This window comes from Dipodomys ordii, unplaced genomic scaffold (genome assembly GCF_000151885.1).
Source record: "Dipodomys ordii isolate 6190 unplaced genomic scaffold, Dord_2.0 Scaffold7, whole genome shotgun sequence".
Classification (NCBI taxonomy): Eukaryota; Metazoa; Chordata; class Mammalia; order Rodentia; family Heteromyidae; genus Dipodomys; species Dipodomys ordii.
In genome coordinates this window covers 6,691,172-6,711,456 of record NW_012267223.1, presented here as the reverse complement: position 1 = coordinate 6,711,456, position 20,285 = coordinate 6,691,172, and the positions used below count along the sequence as shown (strand labels likewise).

Below are 20,285 nucleotides of genomic sequence, written 5' to 3'. Positions count from 1 at the left end.
AAATCATTGTATAACAACAACAGAAATATATCTTGTTACATTAAATATATAATACAAGCTATATGAAATTATTCTATAAATATTTTCATACATAATATGTCAATAATACATATAGATACAAAGATACATAAACATACAATAAGAGATAGGCCAGCATACAGAAATAAAGAGCAGAAAGCCAAATAAGTATTTCTGTGTCTGGCTAAATAAAAACTGAATACTTCAGCAAGAAAAATCTATTCGCATTTTGACTGATCATATCTATGATTCATCTGTGAGCAATAATCATTTTGTTGTTTTTTGGTGGGGAGAGTGTACTCAGGGATTCAGGCATTCTCTCTACCACCAAGCTCCAACTCCAGTCCCAATTATCACTAATTGGCAAAATGTCTTGAATACATTAGTATGGGAAAGACTGGTATAAAATGAAAGATATGTGAAATGTAGACATATTCCTAGAAATATAACTACATTATAATTTACTAACACCATAAGTATATCCTAAATTAAATAATAGGCATAACTATCCTTTAGTAAATTATCTTCTTCCCAACTCAGGGCATTGTTCTCTATTTCGTTATTCCATTTGATTTGTATTTCTGAATCTGTAGTTAATGACGTAATAAATTCTCCCTAATAACACTTTAACGAGTGAATCTTTAAGAAATTAACAGTCTCACAGATAATGTAAGTGCAAAGAAAGGCATAATTCTGGGCCACAGTCAAGCTGGTCTGTGTTGATCAATAACCTCCTATCTATTATAACCTCATCTTCAGCCAGGGCTGATTATCTAATCCATAAAGACATCTGTGATTAGTCTCTGCACTCAGAATGTGTAACCCAGGTTGGCATAAAAAGTAGTCATAACATATTTTTGAAAATAAATGAAAGTGGGAATCAAACCTGTTTATTCTTTAGCCAGTAAGTCAATAAAAGTAAAGGTATAAAAAAACACAAGCCCGGTGCTGGTGGCTCACACCTGTAATCCTAGCTAGTCAAGAGGCTGAGATCTGGGGATCGCGGTACAAAGCTAGCCCGGGCAGGAAACTCCATGAGACTCTTATCTCCAATAAATCATTCAGAAAACTGGAAGTGGTGCTGTGGCTCAAGGGGTTGAGTGCCTGCCTTGAGCTGAAGAGCTGAGGGACAGTGCCCAAGACCCACAACTGACAAAAAATAAATAAATACAAAAAATTTAAAAACCACAATAATGTTATTTTCATGAATTATACAAATGAAGAATGACATATTTTCTAGCCTAAGGCTCCTAGTAGACTTTTTTTCCTTTGCTTCTGAAAATCAGACAAATCATTGAAGAATAATACAAGGAAAATACTTCATTTAGTATTCAGTCAAACACTTAGAGATACGAGTTCTAATTATCTGTTTTATTTATTTTTACTTTGTTTTTCCTTTCATAGCCAAACACCTATAGTTATTCTTTATATGCTGTCAGAACTGATTAATATCACAATGGCGTTGGCTGTGGTTTGGAGCATCCTTTCTAAACTATGTGCTGAAATTTAACAGCTAGTGGAATAGAGGTGAGGCCTTTAAAAGGTGACCAGTTGTTACTGCCAGATTGAGTGAACTATTGAGGTTCTGCATTGAGAGACTTGTAATTCAATCACACACGACACAAATTTATCCAGATGGCACTATTCTTTCTTAAATTGTTTTTATTAACTCAACAGCAATAATAGTTAAGATGAGCTGAACTTAAACCCTCCAAGAATCTAAGGAACTGGACTGTTTCGAATGTGCTTTTAACTATAATCAACTCCACTGGTCAACAGCAGTGCTTTTCAGAATTTTGTTTTTAAGGTAAACCAGTGGTTTTCCAGGTACAAAATCAATACCACATATCTAATGACGATAAAGGAAAAGGAATGGACCTTAAAGCCAGATGCTTAGCTGAAAATACCATTTAACTAACGTATATTTGCAAGCAGAGAAAAACAGGCTGGGGAAGCTGAGAAGCTAGTGGAGCCCCAGGACAAACTACTTAGCTGGCATTCATGCAATGGGTTTGCCAGCTAAACAAATTTCACTTTAGAACAGCCACCAATACTTCAAAAATATAGCTGCATTTTGTCATTCATTTGTCTCACAGAGAATAGGTAAATATAGGCACTGGTCCTTTTAAAAATAGGATTATTTGCACTCACTAGCAACATATTTTCACAATGAACACAGGTATGTTTTACATAACTAATGGCTGATAGCTAACACTTCTAATGGATATCACCCTTGAAGAATTGTTATGTAAGCAGTGTTAGATAAAATGTCCTTCAAAGTGAAAGAAATGGCAAGAAAAAAGTTATTTTAAAAAGTTATTTAATTTTCTCTCAGGGGTTCTCATTTGTGAGACAACAAAATCTTTCTGAAAAGTAGCTGTAATTCTTTATTCAAATGCCCCTCGTCTGCTCTCTGCAGCGGTCTCCAATGGAGAGATGAGGCCCTGCAGCTCCACTGGCAGTTATACAAAATAGCTTTGCAAAAACACAAAAACAATTTAGAACAAAAGCAAAGCAGAAAAAGAACATAAATTTACTGAACAATCTAAAAGACTTCTCCACATAATGAATCTGCAAATATTTTTCCTTTTAAAATTTAGTCTAATATCAGGTCTGGACTTTTTAATCACTGATAGTATGGAACAGATTTGTAAATTACCATGTCTCTCCATATATATTTTAATATTGCTTAACATTTGTTCAGATTACTGTATGAGAAATACATGGCTGACATGTGAAAAAACCTAGCTGTAAGGATTCCATTAGACTCATTCTGAGGGTATTTTCTTATCTCAGAACTCCAACTGCACTTGGCAAAACTGTGTAACTGAAACCACTGAGGAACACTCCTTCAACAGAAGACAAACAAAACAATGTCCTTGCGGCAGTGTTGTCACTAGTAGTTTCCATTAGAGTCTGCTTTAGCACCTTTCAATACATCAGGCCTGGGAGGACTGCTCACAAAGACAAGACATGCAAACGGAGGATGTGGGAAATGGGACTCCCTGAAGCAAGTACCACATTGCCCTTCACTGGTCATGGAGCCAGACCACAGAGACCTGTTGCCAAGAGATAAGAGCATATAAACTAAGGTAAAGAATAGAACAAGCCAGAGGTTCAAGCAGATTTGGTGAAATAAGATGGAAGCCAGCATAGCACATGTAGTCAGAAATGTCTGAGGACTGGTGCAATACCAAAATTGAAATTGGACTGGAATAGTTCTAGAAGCACCTGCATACACACTGCTTGTCACCCTGGCTTTTCTTATTCTATGGCCATCTCATTTTTTTTGGGGGGGGGGTACAGTTCTTAATACCATGCTTTCTAAGATTACCATGTCTCTGGGGCTTTCTACTTTGGCACATAAAGTAGACTCTGCTGTAACTTAAAAATAATCAATGATTTCCTACATTTCTCATTTTCCTGATGTGAATTTTTAAATTTTTCATTAATAAGTAGCATTACAATACCTTTGAGAACATATCTCAACACCATATTTCTGAAAAATCAAGTCCTACAAGTACAAATAGCAGGTGAAAGGATCCAATGTTAAATGATATTTTGGAAAAATCATACAACTCTCCTCCCCCAAGAAATACAATGATTTCTCTTTGGCTTTTGTGAATTTCTAGCTCACTGTTGTTTTCCTTTATAAGTAAAGTAAAATACAAAAATTTCTTATCATCAATTACTAGCAATAAAAGGACACGATCTCAGAAAGGATTTCTAGATTTATGGGGCAATATGGAGCAAGTCATTATCTTGATATTACTGTATCTAGTACTCTATGAGCACAGATCGTTCTTGATTTATGTAGAGCTTTCTTAATTTCTCTCAGCAATATTTTATAGTTGCCTACATATATGTTATATCTTCAATTTATTTCATTATTTGTAAATATTTTATTCTGTTTGATGTTATTATGAATTAAAGTATTTTTAAATTTCATTTTTAGATATTTCCTTGCTAGCAAATAGACATGTTTCATTTCTGGAGACATGGTAATCTCAGAAAGCATGGTATCATGAACTGTACCCACCGGGCACTGGTGGCTCACGCCTGTAATCCTAGCTACTAAGGAGGCTGAGATCTGAGGATCACAGTTTAAAGCCAGACCAAGCAGGCCATGAAAGTTCATGAGACTCTTATCTCCAATAAACCACTCAGAAAACTGGAAGTGGCACTGTCGCTCAAGTGGAAGAGCTCTAGCCTTGAGCTGAAGAGCTGAGGGACAGCGCCCAGGCCCAGAGTTCAAGCCCCATAACTGATAAAAACAAAAACAAAAAACTGTACCCAGACACAAAATGAGATGGCATCTTCCTAGGAAATTGTTCTTTGATCTTGTTGGCTTTTGGTATTACCTTGCTGGTAGGAATCCAGTCTATAATAGGATCAATAGTGGTATCCTCTCTTCATCACTAGCTTTGCTCAGTCAAGATGAAGTTTGCCAATTTTGTTGATCTTTCCAGAATACAACATTAATTGATTTTTCTGTATTAAAACTTTCACTCTCTAATCTACTTTTTTTTCCCTTAAGACTAGCCCTCTACCACTTGAGTCACAGTGCTACTTCTGCCTTTTTCAGTTTATGTGGTACTAAGGAATTGAACCCAGGGCTTCATGTATGCTAGGCAAGCACTCTACCACTAAGCCACATTCCTAGCCCTCTAATTTACTCTTTAATTTTTCTTTCTTCTGCTTTCTTGGACAGAAGCATACCTTTTTCTCTTTTCTTAAGATGAAACTTAAGTAACTAGGATAGGTTACTATTTTAGCTTCATTCCATAAAGTTGATAGGCCATATTTTTACCTAAATTCAATTCAAAATTTTTTCCAAGAGCTACCTAGGAAAATATCTTCCTTGATTTATGTTATATAATTTTCAAATATGTGAGGACTTCCCTTATGTCTTCTGCTATTTGCTTATAATTTATTATCACTGAGCCAAAAATAACATGTTTTGAATGATTTCAATCCTTTGAAATTTATTGAGATGTGTTGTTTCTATGGTCAAGCACATCATCTCTCCTGGATAATGTTCCTGAGTGCCTGTGGCCATTGGGTGGAGTGAATCAAATCACCACCCAGTTGCAAATTCATCAATAAGGGGCACCAAGTGAGAAAATGAGACAAGGCTGTGCTCTGAAATGAACTCTGTTGGAAGTCTGATAAAAATAACAACAACAACAACAAAACCCCCAATATCTAGTAGTAACATCTCATGCTGCTTTTAACTTGCACTTCACAAATGAGTGAGCATATTTAGCATATATATATATATATATATATATATATATATATATCAGAGAGGGGGGAGAGGGAGAGAGAGAGAGAGAGAGCATCAAGATACTGTACAGAGAGGTTAGTTACATGAACAAGGTAATAAGTCCATTTCCTATCAAGCATTGTTACCCTCTCCTTTGTTTTTCCCCTACCATCCCTTTCCTCCTCACCGAGTGTCTTTTCTTTCTTTTTTTACAATTTTTTTATTGTGAAAATACCGTACAGAGGGGTTACAATTACATGGGCAAGGTAATGAGTACATTTCTTATCAAGCATTGTTGCCTCCTCCTTTGTTTCCCCTTCCCATTCCTTCCCATCCCTCACCACCCCCCCACGGCCAAAGTTGTAAAGTTCGTTTTTTGACATAACAATTTGTACATCTCATTGTTGCAATGGGTCCACCTGTATCCCTATTTAAACGGTTTGTTTTTGCCCTTCCCCTCCACAAATTATACCAACATTAAATACAATGAAAGCAGGGGTTATACCTTGGAGGAGGGTATCTTTTCTTGCTAAGTTCTTCTATTTTGTTTTTTGTTGTGGTGGTACTGGGGCTTGAACTTGGGGAGTTGTGTCCCTTAGCTTTTTCACTCAAGGCTACTGCTCTACTACTGGAACCACAGCTCCACTTCTGGCTTTTTAGGTTAATTGGAGATAAGAGTCTGATACTTGAGGCTTTTCTGCCAGTTTGGCTGTGAAACATGAGCCTCAGATCTCAGCCTCCTTTATTAGCCAGGATTACAGATGTGAGCCATCAGTGCCTATCATTACTTACTAGTTGAAGTATATAATCAATAAAGTATATGATCCTTGCCAAATTTAACAGAGTTCTTACATTATTATTTAATTATAACACTTCTTTTATATTTTCAATATAAATTTTGTGAAAAAGAGGTACTACAAATCTTGCCATCCTATCTCTGACTTTACTTGCTTCCTTTTTTTAATGGACTCTTTCAAAAAGCAAAGTTTTTTATTTTGGTAAAAAAACAATGTCTTCTCTGACATGTCAAGTTTCAGTAATATATTGAAAATTTATTTATGGTCTACTGAGTTTTATAACTGCTCAATAAGAGTAAACATTTAGTGTGTTGTTGCTAATCAGTAAAAAGCAGACAAATATCTGTATTGTATTTAGACATTCCATTTGCCTTGGTCTTGCCCCATCTGCTGTAGAGAAGAACATATTTCAATATCTCCATATTTACTTTGCCTGAATATAAGTAACATATTTTCATCTAGTTAATTTTACTAATCCTGTATTTGGCAGAACCAGAATAAACTGGCCTACACCAGTATGATACTTGAGCAGTGAGTTTGGTTCCAAGGAGCATCCATATGTGAAGGCTGATGTGCAAGTAGGTTGCAACCCAACCTAATAGCTATGCAAATGAACCTCAGTAGATCCCAGAGGTTAACCCAAACCAATCCCAAGCAGAAAGTTATCAAATTATGCCTAAACAAGGCAAATGCCAACGTGAACTCAACAGGTAATCTCTGTCATTCTCTGTCCTTCTGGTTATAACTCACCACATTGAAAGGTGGTAGAGGCAGGGCAGATTCAGAACCATCTTTAGTCTAATATTGCCTGGTTCTAGAACTTTTTTTATTCATGCTTAAATAAACATTAAAAGTTTAATTGGTTTGTTTCACTTTTGAAAGTTTACACATTTCAAGATGATTTTAACCTACAGTTCATATATTCATAAAAAAGAGACTTAGATACTTTGCTCTTCCAACCTATCTTTTTTCTGCAGTGCTAAGGATCAACCCAGGGCCTGGTATATGCTAGCCAAAGTGTCCTACCATTGTTTTGTTTGTTAATCATTTTTAGTGTAATCTAGGGATTTAGATTCAAGTTATTAAATCTGTATTTTATACTTGACATACTTTCTTTTTTCTGAAATGCATTAACATTCTACTTTAGAACTAGATTTTTAACATTTCTTATACTTCTTTCTACTTCATTAGTCCTGTGTTCTTGCCTTATCTTGGTATGTGCTGGTGGCCCTATGTCAGAGAAGTCTCGGCTCCAACTCTGGTAGTTGATGTGTTCAAACAAGTTCTTCCGGAAAAGAAATAAAGAATGCATACAAAAGTCTTTATACACAGTTACATACTTTACAGACATTGCAAATAGATATCATACCATCTCATATATAAAATGCCTTCCTGTTGATTTTACGGATCAAAACTCCTTGATTACATATAAAATTGAGTAACAACTTTGCTTTTACAACTGTGAAATATGCATTTATTTATTTGTTAGTACCATCTACCTAAAAGCTTGTAGGATATTTATTTTATTTGTGAGGTTCAATTCTTTTTCCTGGATCTATCCAGAGTTCATTGCATTGATTTACATGATATGTGCCTTCTTATAAAAGTGCTACTCTTCTCAACTGTTTTTCCTGAATTCTGTTGTGGCTTATTTTCATAAGTATTCTTTCATCCTGTGAGGGCTAAATGCAGAAGTCTATTCATCTGATTTTGTGTCCTTACCTATGAATTTTGTGTCCTGTTAATATTCCATCACAAGAAGCACAAGTTACTGATTCAAAATCAGGTGAATATCATAGTCAGCTTTTCTCAAGAAGATATTCTTTTGCCTTAATACTTTCAAGCATCTAATTTTTAACCTAAAATTCTGACAGTGTACTTTGAAATTCTTGCCTGGAGCTTTGACTTTCGATGTTTTCTCTGTTCCTTTAATTTTAAAGCTTTTCTAGAGCTTCCTATCAGCTCCATGGAATATCTGGACCAGCAAAACTTCCTACAGTCTGGGCCCTGATCATAGCAGGGGGCTGGACCTTACATCGACATTGCAAGGATGGAAAGCCTCTACTTTCCAGAGCAAACTTTCAGCAGGAATCCAGCTATTGCCTCAGGCAGTAAATAAAAAACAACAACAACAAAAAGAGATTTCAGACTAGACTTTTAGGGCCCAAATCCCAGTAACTCAGCATAAATGGAAATCAGAGCTGAGAAAACAAACATAGTTGTGAACTGTAAGCCCTGTAGGGCTCCATCAGCTTCACACATGAAATCTTAGCTACCTTGCTCCTGCTAATGTATGCTTGGGACTCCTAAGGAACATAACTATGGCTGAAAATGGAATCACAAATACTGCAACATTATTTCTAACCAGGAACATTTGAAAATAAACGTAGTTGAACAAGAGAGTTAATAGTCTATATTCATGATAACATATATTCAGCATTTAAAGGACTGTACTAAATCAACATAATTAGAAAACAGGTACACAGTCTTAAGTGTGAAAAAAGAAATAAGAATAATAAATGTAATTTTAAAAATAGAAGAACAATTATATGTGCCTATAACATATAACATATACTGTATATATATGCATATGCTATATTCATATAAAACTATGTTATTTGAACATTTTATTATTAAGTAATAAAATACTATATTTTATGTTTATGATTTATATGTAAAAGTATAAAATAATGCACCCAAAATTAGTTATGGTGGTTTCCTAAGAGGGAGGGAGGAAAAAATACCTTGAGTAAACATGAACAACAAGATGAACTAAAACTTCACTAGTAATGTTTAGTCTTCATAAACCAAATGTTAATTGTTGATTATTCACTATGCTTATCTAGGTATCTACAATTCCCTTTTTTTTTACAAATGCTTTATTTTCTCTCAAAACTAAAAGTTCTATAGACAGTCTCGGTCTTCCTGAATGGCCACTTGCAAATCTGCAACTGAATACTATTTAGGGAGTACAGCATGTAAGAATAAGGATATGGCCAACTTGAGCTCTTCTACAGCAAGAAGTAGGTGGTGGTGTCTTCCTTGAGATAACCCATTCATTCTTTATGTCATGATGCATTTTTCTCTGTGCTGCTGGGGATGGAATCCAGCTTGGGCAAGGCCCATCCTCTATCATTGAACAACTTCCCTACCCTGACAAAATGCATTCTTGTTCTTGCTGCCCCTTTAGAAGAGACCTTTATGTGACTGCTCTGATATTGCTTAAAGGATGAATCAAAGGGCAATATCTCTTCTTATTCTAAACCTTGAACTTAACTGTATATGGCTAATTTTGATAAAGCATTTTTAAAGTGAAATGTTTCCGTCTTACTGAGGTTGAGAATGTGCTCTCCTACTGAGTGACTTTCACAATGGCCACTATGGTTCTTCTTACCTGCTCTTTCATTTCGGCATAGACTTTCTCTGAGTTCAGCTCCACCTGCCGCTTAAACTCTTCCAGAGCAGCGTCTGCCTGCTGGGCCTGCAACCTCTGTACTTCAGTCACACGAGTGAGCTGCTCCTCTTTCTCCCTAGAAAGTCAGAAAAGCTTCAGAGTAGAAATAGAAAAGAACAAGGCTCAAATAAAAGAACAGTTAGCCTTCTTTAAAATAACATCCAGGCTTCCACTTTTTGATCCGCATCCTATAAAACTTCCTTGTAAAGAGCTGACAATAAAATAACTTGTTGCAGGCTATAAACATACAACACACACTCTGATGAAAGCATAGCTACTTTCAAACAAAACTGTAGAAGACCACGCATTTCTATTCACTGATGAGCAGATAAACAAAATGTGGTATATCCATACAATGGAGTTCTACTGAGAGTTAAAAATCAATAAAGTTCGGGCTGAGATGTAGCTCAGTGGCAAAGCGCTTGCCTAGCAAGTGCAATGTCCTGGGTTCGATCCCCAGTACCAAAAAAGAAAAGACAAAAAAAAATCAATAATGTTCTGATATATGCTCCAACCTGAATGAATCTTGAAAACATTAATGTAAGTCAATGAAGTCAGTCACAAAAGGTGGCATTCTGTATGGTTCCACTTATATGACACATCCAGAATAGGTAAATGTATAGAGACAGAAAGCAGATTTGTTACTACTACGGACCAGAAGATCTGTGGTCTGGAGAGTGGTTGCTAGTGGATATGACTTTCTTTTTTGTTGTTGTTGTTGGCCATGTGGCTTGAACTCAGGGCCTGGGCACTGTCTCTGAGCTCTTTGGCTACAGGCTAGTTCTCTACCACTTGGAGATACAGCCCAAAATGATAAGATAAAAAACATTTCCATTCCCTGGTGGTTAATTGGAAATGAGTCTTTTTTCTGCTGGCTTCCAACCACAATCATTAGATCTCAGCCTCTTGAGTAGCTAGGATTATAGGCATGAGCCACCAGCGCCTGGCACCCCACTATGAGTTTCTTTTTGAGTAAAGTGTATGATCCTGGAAATAGTGGTAACAGTTACAGATTCCTGAAAATATATTAAAATCCAGTGTTGTACATTTTAAAAAGGTAAATTTTATTTTCTGTAAACGATGTCTCAATTTTTAGAGAGCCAATGTATCAACAGAAAGATGAATGTCTGCCAACAGTTGCAAGGAGTCAGTAAAACATAGTGGTCTGAAATTATTCCACTGGCTTCTAGAAGACTTGCCTAAAAGGAACAGATAACTACTTCATCTCTTCATACTTCAAACAAATCATACAGTCATTGTAGGAACAAAATAAATCTCTGCATGTTGACAAGAGGAAAAAATAAAAGTTTTAGTTTATAAATGCACTCAACTTCCTAATAGCTAATTTTCAGTTCTCACTAGTTCCTACATATTGAAGCAAAACATTTTTATATATCTTATCTTACATTTCTTCACAGAAAACCTGTATAAGAATATTTTTAATCCACTTTTCACAGAACAGGTTTCTTTCACAGAACTGGAACTGAGCTTAGAGACATTCCCAAGGTGCTCTTCCTCCTCCTCCTCCCCCACCAGTGTCTGCTCCAGCAAGGCATCTGCTTCCACAGCTCCCCCTGTTGGCTCCCTGGCTGCACTGCTCTACTCAAATGCCTTCAAGAACATTAACTGGGCTCATTTCCCCACACAGGACAGGTTAACATATACAGAAAACATTACCTTATCACTAATTGCAAGAATGCTGGGAGATGGGTTCATTTAACTTACCTAAACCAAATTTTAGGTAAAAATCACAATGAAGGAAAAAGATATATATACACACACACACATACATATGTATATATATATATATATACATATGTATGTGTGTGTGTGTGTGTGTGTGTATATATATATATATTTGGGGGGGGGTCCAGTCGTGGGGCCTGAACTCTGGGCCTGGGCGCTGTCCCTCAGCTCTTCAGCTCAAGGCTAGCCCTCTACCACTTGAGCCACAGCACCACTTCCAGCGTTTTTCTTTTTGTTTATGTGGTGCTGAGGAATTGAACCCAGGGCCTCAGGCATACAAGGCAAGCACTCTACCACTGAGCCACCTTCCCAGCCCGGAAAAAAAATATTTTCAAATTATAAAATAATGCTATTGCATTTTTTATGGTGACATATGTTTTTAAATTTTATTTTCTTGTAAAGATGATGTACAGAGGGTTTACATTTACATCAATAAGGTAATAAGTACATTTCTTGTTGATCATTGTTACCCCCTCCTTTGTTTTTCTCCTACTATCCCTTCCCTCATCCCCCCCAATTATAACGTTCATTTCCAACATGGTGTGTCTTGTGAGTATCATTACTGCAATTGGTCATCCTGTGTCCTTATTTCAGCATTTTAAGAGATGAGCAAGAAGTAATTTGAAGGGCTGGAGGCTGGTGGCTCATGACTGTAATCCTAGCTACTCAGGAGACTGAGATCTGTTCAAAGCCAGCCTAGGCAGTAAAGTACATGAAACTCTTCTCTCCAATTAAATACCCAAAAAACTGGAAGTGGAGCTGTAGCTCAAAGTGGTAGAGTACTAGCCTCGATCAAAAGAGCTCAAGGATAGCACTCGGGCTCTGAGTTCAAGCCCCATGGCTAATTTTTTAAAAAGTAATGGAAGGGAATTATTCAGTTCTATGTCAAAAAGTCTCTCTAAGAAATGTAAGTACATGTATCTCCTACATATAAATATATACATAATATAATTTTCCAAGTAGAAAGATTTATTCTCTCTCCCAATTGAAAACATTTCTCAAAGTTTAAGTGGAAGACTGATACAAAACATTGTCACCTAGTTTCCATTTTAGCAGAACTGTCCTGTCTTTATAATACAGTGGTGTAGATAGAGGCTAATGATTTTTTCCACACCCCCATCACCATTGTCTCTGGGCATGGTGCATCTGCAAACAAACAGTCCTTTGGCATATCAGTGGAAAGAATGCACCAATGTTTAGTTATGTCTTCATATCCTTCCCCACATCTATTTACCTGAAGATGATGATAATCACTGCACCTCACGATGAAGAAAGCAATTTTCCGCAAAATTCCCTCTTCCTCTGTGCATCTGTTTTACAGGCTTACCTGCCATTTTTATGGCTTAATACTGCCCCATGGCTATGTGACTCCTTAGTTTTGAGGATTCTTCCAAAAGTATTTGGGAAGATTATCTCATAATTTGGATACATATTCATCAAACAAAAAAGCACACTGAATAGTATTTGAAAACTTAAAAACTTAAAAATATGTACCATTAATTAGCCAGAAGAAACTGTGTTAACAGATCTTGTAAAAATATGATCTATGGCTGAAATACTGTTTTCTCCCTTTTGCCACTTAGTTATTAATGTTGACTGCCATCCTTCATAGGAATTATTTAGTGTAAACATTTTCACTTTAATAGGACATACCTTTTTTTTTTTGTCAGTTATGGGGCTTGAACTCTGAGCCTGGACACTGTCGCTCAGCTCTTAAGCTCAAGGCTAGCACCCTACCACTTGAGCCACAGTGTCACTTCCAGTTTTCTGGTGGTTTTTGGAGATAAGAGTCTCATAGACTTTCCTGCCCCGGATGGCTTTAAACCCTGATCCTCAGATCTCAGCCTTCTTAGTAGCTAGGATTACAGATGTGAGCCACCAGTACCCAGCTCATATCTATTGTTTTACTTCATGTCATTCTTACCTATTAGTTCAATTACTTAGCCGCTAAGTTATAAGTACATAAATCCAAGTAATATCATCAATATATTTTAGAGACATTGTAAAATGTTAAAATGAGCCTTGTACAATAAAGGAAATTAATTTTAGCAGAAAATTTCTATCTTGCTTTAAAGATAATATTATTTTATATTAAGAGACAATCATGGGGAAATATGTAATTAGCATCCCATTCCAACACACTGAGCTCAGATCTCCCTCAATGTAAATCAAGTTTCCTATCCAGTAAATCTTGACAAATAGTAGCTCCATGAGTGTTTAGAATTTTTTGTCTAAATCTCTAAATTTAAATTAAAAGTGGTAATCATTTCAATAGAGTCTCTTAAATTTCAACAAGATGATGACATTGAAGTGAAAACTGAGAGCATTGAAAAAGTGATTTGTGCTTAGAGATGGCAATTACTAGTTCATGGCTGTTACTCTTTAATTTTTGAGGCCTTTTGAAAGAATATGTGAAGAATATTTAATAATCTGAATGAAAATTCATCAAAGGTTGACCTTTGGTTAGCCTACCTATATAAAAAGAAAATATATTGGACAATATCTGAAACTTTGAACTTAATATATAATATGATTTTAATATATCATCTGATCAAAAATTACATATTATTAACTATCCCAAAGAAAATCTGCAATCAGATCCAGGAAAAAAATGCATTACATATGGCTGAAATAAAATCTGTTTGCCTTGCAAGTCAGTTATTCATTTGTGTAGTGCAAATATTAACATGTGCAATTTAGTCACATGTAACAACTACTTGCTCCCTTCTACCAAGATATCGAACAATGCATCTTACAAGAAGGAAAATCACTGAAGATTTTTTTCCAGGGGAGCTAGTTTTAAGGCTGAGTATAAATGCATCATTTAAATGCCTTAAAGCTGGGCCTCCATGAAGGTAAAAAGGAAAGAAAAGGAAAGAAAATCTGCTTTTCACTTCTGATTTATTTATAAAACACAGCAATTTTTCCTCCTTTAAGTAATATAAAGGATAAAAGATAGAAAAATAAAAGAAACTACATTCTTACACAACCACAAACCATCTCAGATTAAAGATGTTCTGAAGTACATGATTATTCCAAAAAGGGCAATAAAATGTAGGGGACTAATGGACTAAAATTGAGTATTTCTTCAGCTTTACAAGCTAACATTTGCATGTGCAGGCCAACCCTAATTTGAAAATCTTTCTTTGGCACATTTCTGTAGCAGTACTTTTGATAATAATGGCTGTAGTCCAACATATATTTAAAGGGCTTTACTTTACAGTATATTTCAGTTGTTGCCAGATTGGCATCTCCACTGGAAACTCTAAGCAAAAACAAAACAAAACAAAAACTTTGAACAAGTCTGAAAAACAGAGAGAAGAGTCTCCATTCCTTTCTAACTGGGGTGGAGGAAAGATAGTCAAAGGCACTATCATCTATGTTCTGCCAGTTGGTACTTAAATTGATTAGCCTGAATCAGCCAAAACCATTAAAAATAATTCCTTAGTTTTTCTGGGACCAGGGACGGTGCGGGGAAAGGGGGTGTGAATACAGGATCTCAGAATGTATTCCAAGTTGGCTTCAAATTCATGACTTTCCACTTTGGTCTTCCAAGGGCCAGGATTAAAGGTGTACATCCCAAACATAGCTTATAATAATACTTTTCACTAAGTGTGTGATTGAGCAAGCTATTTTAGCCTCCTCTTCCTTGGATTCCCAAGACCATCAGTCTCTGCTAATTCTTGGGAAACATGATAGACACTATAGACATATAAATATTTGATAGCTCAAGACTCAGAAAATAATGTTCAATGTAAATTGGCATTAGTATTGGTTATAATACTGAGAAGATGAGAATATTTTCCAAAGTGACCTGCAGCCCTAGAGCATCAACATGAGCCAGTGTGCAGGGCTGCAGGAGAAGGAACAGAGCCAAGACAAGGAAAGGCTCTTCCATGGAGCCCCTGAAAGAGCCGTCTGACAACAGGCTGACTTCAGCCCCCTAGGTCTCAAGTCATACTGTCAGTTGCACAGCTAAGAGAATAAAATTGTTTTAGGACACAAAGTTGGTAATTTGTTAGAACAGCAACAGAAAACTAAAACAACTAACAATAATTTTAGTTATTAAACACAATATGCTCAACAGTGTGCACGGTACTTGACACAAACATTTACAAATTCCCCAACAGTACACTGAGCAACAAAAAAGAAGTTGTTTGTTGGCAAATTTGAAGACCAAACCACGAAAAAATTCATAGGTTGAATAATAGTATATTTTCAAATAGCTAAAGCTTTTGTGAATGTTCAGCTACTTCTTCTAAGTAATACTAGGTATATGATGGGCACCATTATTTCATGCCTATTATCCTAGCTACACAGGAGGCTGAGATCTGAGGATCATAGTTTTAAGTTACCCCAGGCAAGAAAATCTGTGAGACTCTATTGACAATTTACCACCAAAAAGCCAGATGTGGAGCTGTGGCTCAAATGGTAAAGCACTAGGTTTAAGCAAAAGAGCTCAAGGGCAATGCCCAGGCCTAGAGTTCAAGCTCCAAGACTGGCACAGAAACCAAGTAAGTAATATTACCAGGTTTAAAAGATAACATAAACAACAGGGGTACTTAAGACTCAAACTAAACAGTGTTGAAGTGAGGCCCAGAAGCGAATTGGCTAATGTCAGATAACCCCTCCCCTAGGAGGCATTTGCTTCAATGTCAAACTGGAGCACTGCTAATATAGAATCGGTACAGAAATTAACAAGACTGCTGGAGACCACTAAGACTTTCAGTAGCAAAAAACAAAGAAAGAAAATGTTCTTCATAAATCTCCTTCTAATATTAGAGGCCAACAAAGAAAAGAGCTATGTGATAGGTAATGAAGAATAAGCATCTGAGAGTCACAGACTATCAGACACGTCAGGAAAAGGCCAGGTCACTGGTAGGAGACTCTTAGGACAGTTTCAAGACCTTGAAAGGAAAGGATGTGGCAAATATTTCTACCTGGCTTTTCATGATTCTATCACATAGGGGGTACTCACAGTGCAAGTCCAGTGCAAAATATACTGGGATAGTGAACAACCCTCAGTGACAGAGGAGGCTGTCTTTAAATTTAAATCATATAAGCACTGACGCTTAAAAAGCCAAACGATACACTGTAGATAAAATGAATATTTCTAAGGATAAAAGATTCTCATATTAGCCATGAGCTGGTAGCTCCCATTTGTAATCCTAGCTACTCAGGAGGCTGAGATCTGAAGACCATGATTCAAAGCCAGCCTGGGCATAAAAGTCTGAGATTCTTATTTCCAATTAACCACCAGAAAATCAGAAGTGGCACTGTGGCTCAAAATGGTAGAGTGCTAGCCTGGAACAAAAGAGTTTAAAGACAGTGTCCAGACCCTGAATTCAAGCCCTGTGACCAGAAAAAACAAAACCAACTCCTCATATTTAAATGGCATAGTTTAAATATTTATCATAAACTGGTAAGATTTTCTCTTTTCCTCTTCCTCTTAAAAGAATATAAGCTCATTTTAGCTCATAACAGTCACCCAACCACACAATGAGTCAATCATCAAACACTGGTTTAGACTACAAACCTTTTAACCACTAACTTACACAAAGGAGAAAAGCTATATGAGAAATGTATTCCAAGAGAGTAAGTCTATAAAATACAGAGAAAACTAAAGATCAATACCAAGTATTGTAACAGATATACCGATGCAAGATCTAAAAGAAACAGAGAGGTTCAGACATGCTCATTGTCCTTGACATAATGGGAAAGATGTGTCCACAGGAAACTCTCCTGAAGAAATCTTCATCCTATTACAGTTATCAGAATAGCCCTCTTAGAGCTCTTCGGTACCCTTACATAATACACAGCCATAAGGTAGAGGCAAGAAGGTCATGGTACAACAACTGAGACTAGTATCCCAGGTAGCAAATTCTGAGACATACTCAGTGAAATACTACAGATTATGTAAAAGAAGTAGAAATAGAAACAGTTCCCATATCGGAGAAACTTTAGCTAAGCAAAAGAGAAAAAAACGAAAGGAAGTATTCATATGTTAAGTGTTGTAAAGAATTCTAGATGTCATGGAAATAGAATAGGGCTGCAAAAGGAGTCTGAATAAGAACCAATCTCAGTGTAAATTTATGTGTAAAGTAGAAAGTAAAGCTATATAAGTACATTTAATAAAAAGGTTTAAAGAATTTAAGGTTTTACATTAATAATTTTACATTAACTTCCAACTTATGCCTGCAGCACTATAAGTAAATAAAAATGGAACAGATTCAAGTTGATTTAATATTTTTATTCTAAAGCAACAAAATCTTTTTAAAAGGAACTTTCAGTACAAAATAGCTATAGTGTATAGTGAATCAATTTTTTTAAACCTTTCATCTTTAAATTTCAAAATAAATCCCAAACCTAATGTTGTTTCCCATATTTAAGAAGCTTCTGATTAAAACTTGCATGCATAAATTATACATCATACACATGAAATTTATGTGCAGATCCACTAATGCATTTATTTTAGAGACTGAATTATATCAGTAAATACTAAGGAAATCCTGTCCTTGTAAAACAGCAAAACCTAAATCCTCTGAAATAGGCACAGTACCACTGCTAGTTACTAAGGAGAGAAAGAAAGCAGTGTGAAGTCATCCACACAGAATGATAAGTAAACCAAAGCAGATCAAAAGAATAAAGAAAAAAGGCAGAAATGTGAAGCTGAAATATTTATTTCCTTCAAAAACATCATCCTTATCTTGTCCCTGGGCAATTGAATATTTCAAAGTAGCTGGGAAATATTCTCACTTATGTTCATCACTATGCACAAACAGATCAAATTTTAAGGAAGAATATTTTCTTCTTATTTATCAAATATAAATGTAACATTTATCATGCAAGAGAAATTTTATGCTCATTATAAATGATTTCTAAGTGATATGGAGTGTTTTAAAATCACAATAGAAAATTTCCAGAATTTTTACTTATATAATATAAAAACTGTAACACGGATAGTATAATTTTTTTAAAAAAAAGTATGGCAAACATTTATTGAGTCCCTACTATGTCAATTAGTTTCAGACAGTTCACATAGTATTTCATATGATTTTTTTTTTCCTTGGGTCCGGTCATGGGTCCTGAACTCTGGGCCTGGGCGCTGTCCCTCAGCTCTCCAGCTCGAGGCTAGCACTCTACCACTTGAGCCACAGCTCTAATTCTGGCTTTTTTCTTTTTGCTTATGTGGTACTGAGGAATCAAACCCAGGGCCTCAGGCATGCAAGGCAAGCACTCTACCACTCAGCCACCTTCCTAGCCCCTCATTTGATTTTTATAACTAAAACATTTTTTACTGATGAAAAACTGGCAGAAGAGTAAAGTGATTTGTCCAAGTTACATAGTAAATAGTAGAATAAGAAATTATTTCAAATGCTTGATAAGAAATGTACTTATTATCTTGCTCATGTAATTGTAACCCCTCTGTATGGTATTTTACAAGAAAAAAAGAAATGATTTCAAAGTCCAAGGTGGTTTCATCATTCTTCTTAAATCTACATATATATTTTTCACTAAAATGCTACTTGATATTAAGTGAATTTGCAACTATATCTGTATATTAAATCACTTACCAATAGCTGAAATCTGAAATGTTCTTCAAGTATTTTTACTTAACTAATGAATGCCTAGAACCCTATTGTTCACTACTAGAAGTACAAAAATATTCAAGACGCTTTCTCTACTTTCATATGGAAAGAAGAAGACTTTAAGAATACATCTAGTAATAAAAGCTATGCAGTGATAGGAACACAATACTTAAGCAAATAATGGAAGAATTCATTGTGCCTACAAGACATACGTAATTATGTACATGATGCATGTAATTGTAAAGACCCATCCAATTGTGACTATAAAGCTTCCTGAAGACTTGACATCTTGGTAAGATCACTGAGAATGACTAGAAGTATACCATAATATAACTATTACATACACAGAACATGTAAAAACTGCATTTATCACATGTATTTGCATACTTTTATGATAAAAGCAAATCTCAGTTATAAGATACACTTATTTCAAGAGATGTCTGAAGACAAGATTAAAGTTTTCTTTGAGATAATAAAATTTGTCATACTTTTACTGATTTTTACAAAACTCTAATAAATTCAGACATCTGTTAATTCACAACCCTGGAGTGTTCATGAATTCATTCACCATTAACAAATAATCAGGTACCATGTTAGACACTGAGAAAATGTCTCTGAAAAAGTCACACCATTTCTTGGGCTAAGGGAACTTACAAGCTAGAAGAGGAAAAAATGCATTGAATTAATTCTAATTAGAACAATGAATATTCAATTAACTGAAGAAATAAGAAATATATATTATAGATGTTCAAAACAGAACAAAACTATAAAATCAGAATGTGAGAAAATGATATAAAGTCAATGAAACATAACAGGTCTGGGCTAAAGGAAACACTGGAGCATTCCAGCATAAAAGAATTCAAGTAGAAAATCTGTGAAATGAAACGGCCAGGCATGCACATTGCCTCACAATTGTAATCTAGTTAGGAGGTGACGATTGGGAGAATGAGGTTTAAGGTCAGAGCAGTTAAAAAGCTAGGGAGACCCCTAACTTAATTCATACTTATAATCTGAGGTATGTAGGAAGCATAAATAAGAGAACAGCAGTCCAGGCCAGTCTGGGCAAAAAATATGAAACTCAATCTGAAAAACAAAGCAAAAAAAGGCTAGACTCAGGTGGTATAGTACCTGCCTAGCCAACACAAGGCCCTGAGTTCAAACTCCAATACTTCCAAAAGGACAAGAAAACAAACATTAGAAAACTCAAGGGAAAAAGACTAACAATAATGGAGATGACCACAGACTTTTTAGGACAAACAATGTAAACAGAAAGGCACTGTCTCAACATCTTTAAAGTCCTGTCAAATTAGAATTCCATATATATCAAAACTATCATTCAAAAACAAAAAATTACTTAAGTAATACAATAAAGACCTCATTCTCAGGATACCTGCACAAAATAAACCACTTCCACA

General features: G+C 35.6%; 1 protein-coding gene across 1 annotated transcript in view; it reads right to left on the bottom strand.

Annotated features, from left to right (window-relative positions):
- Cep112 (centrosomal protein 112kDa) overlaps window positions 1-20,285 on the bottom strand; it is a 338,584-nt gene that overhangs the window by 204,508 nt on the left and 113,791 nt on the right. Inside the window, exon 18 of the mRNA XM_013008835.1 lies at window positions 9,476-9,611. Coding sequence (XP_012864289.1) covers window positions 9,476-9,611 — 136 coding nt within the window. The remainder of the gene's footprint in view (window positions 1-9,475; window positions 9,612-20,285) is intronic.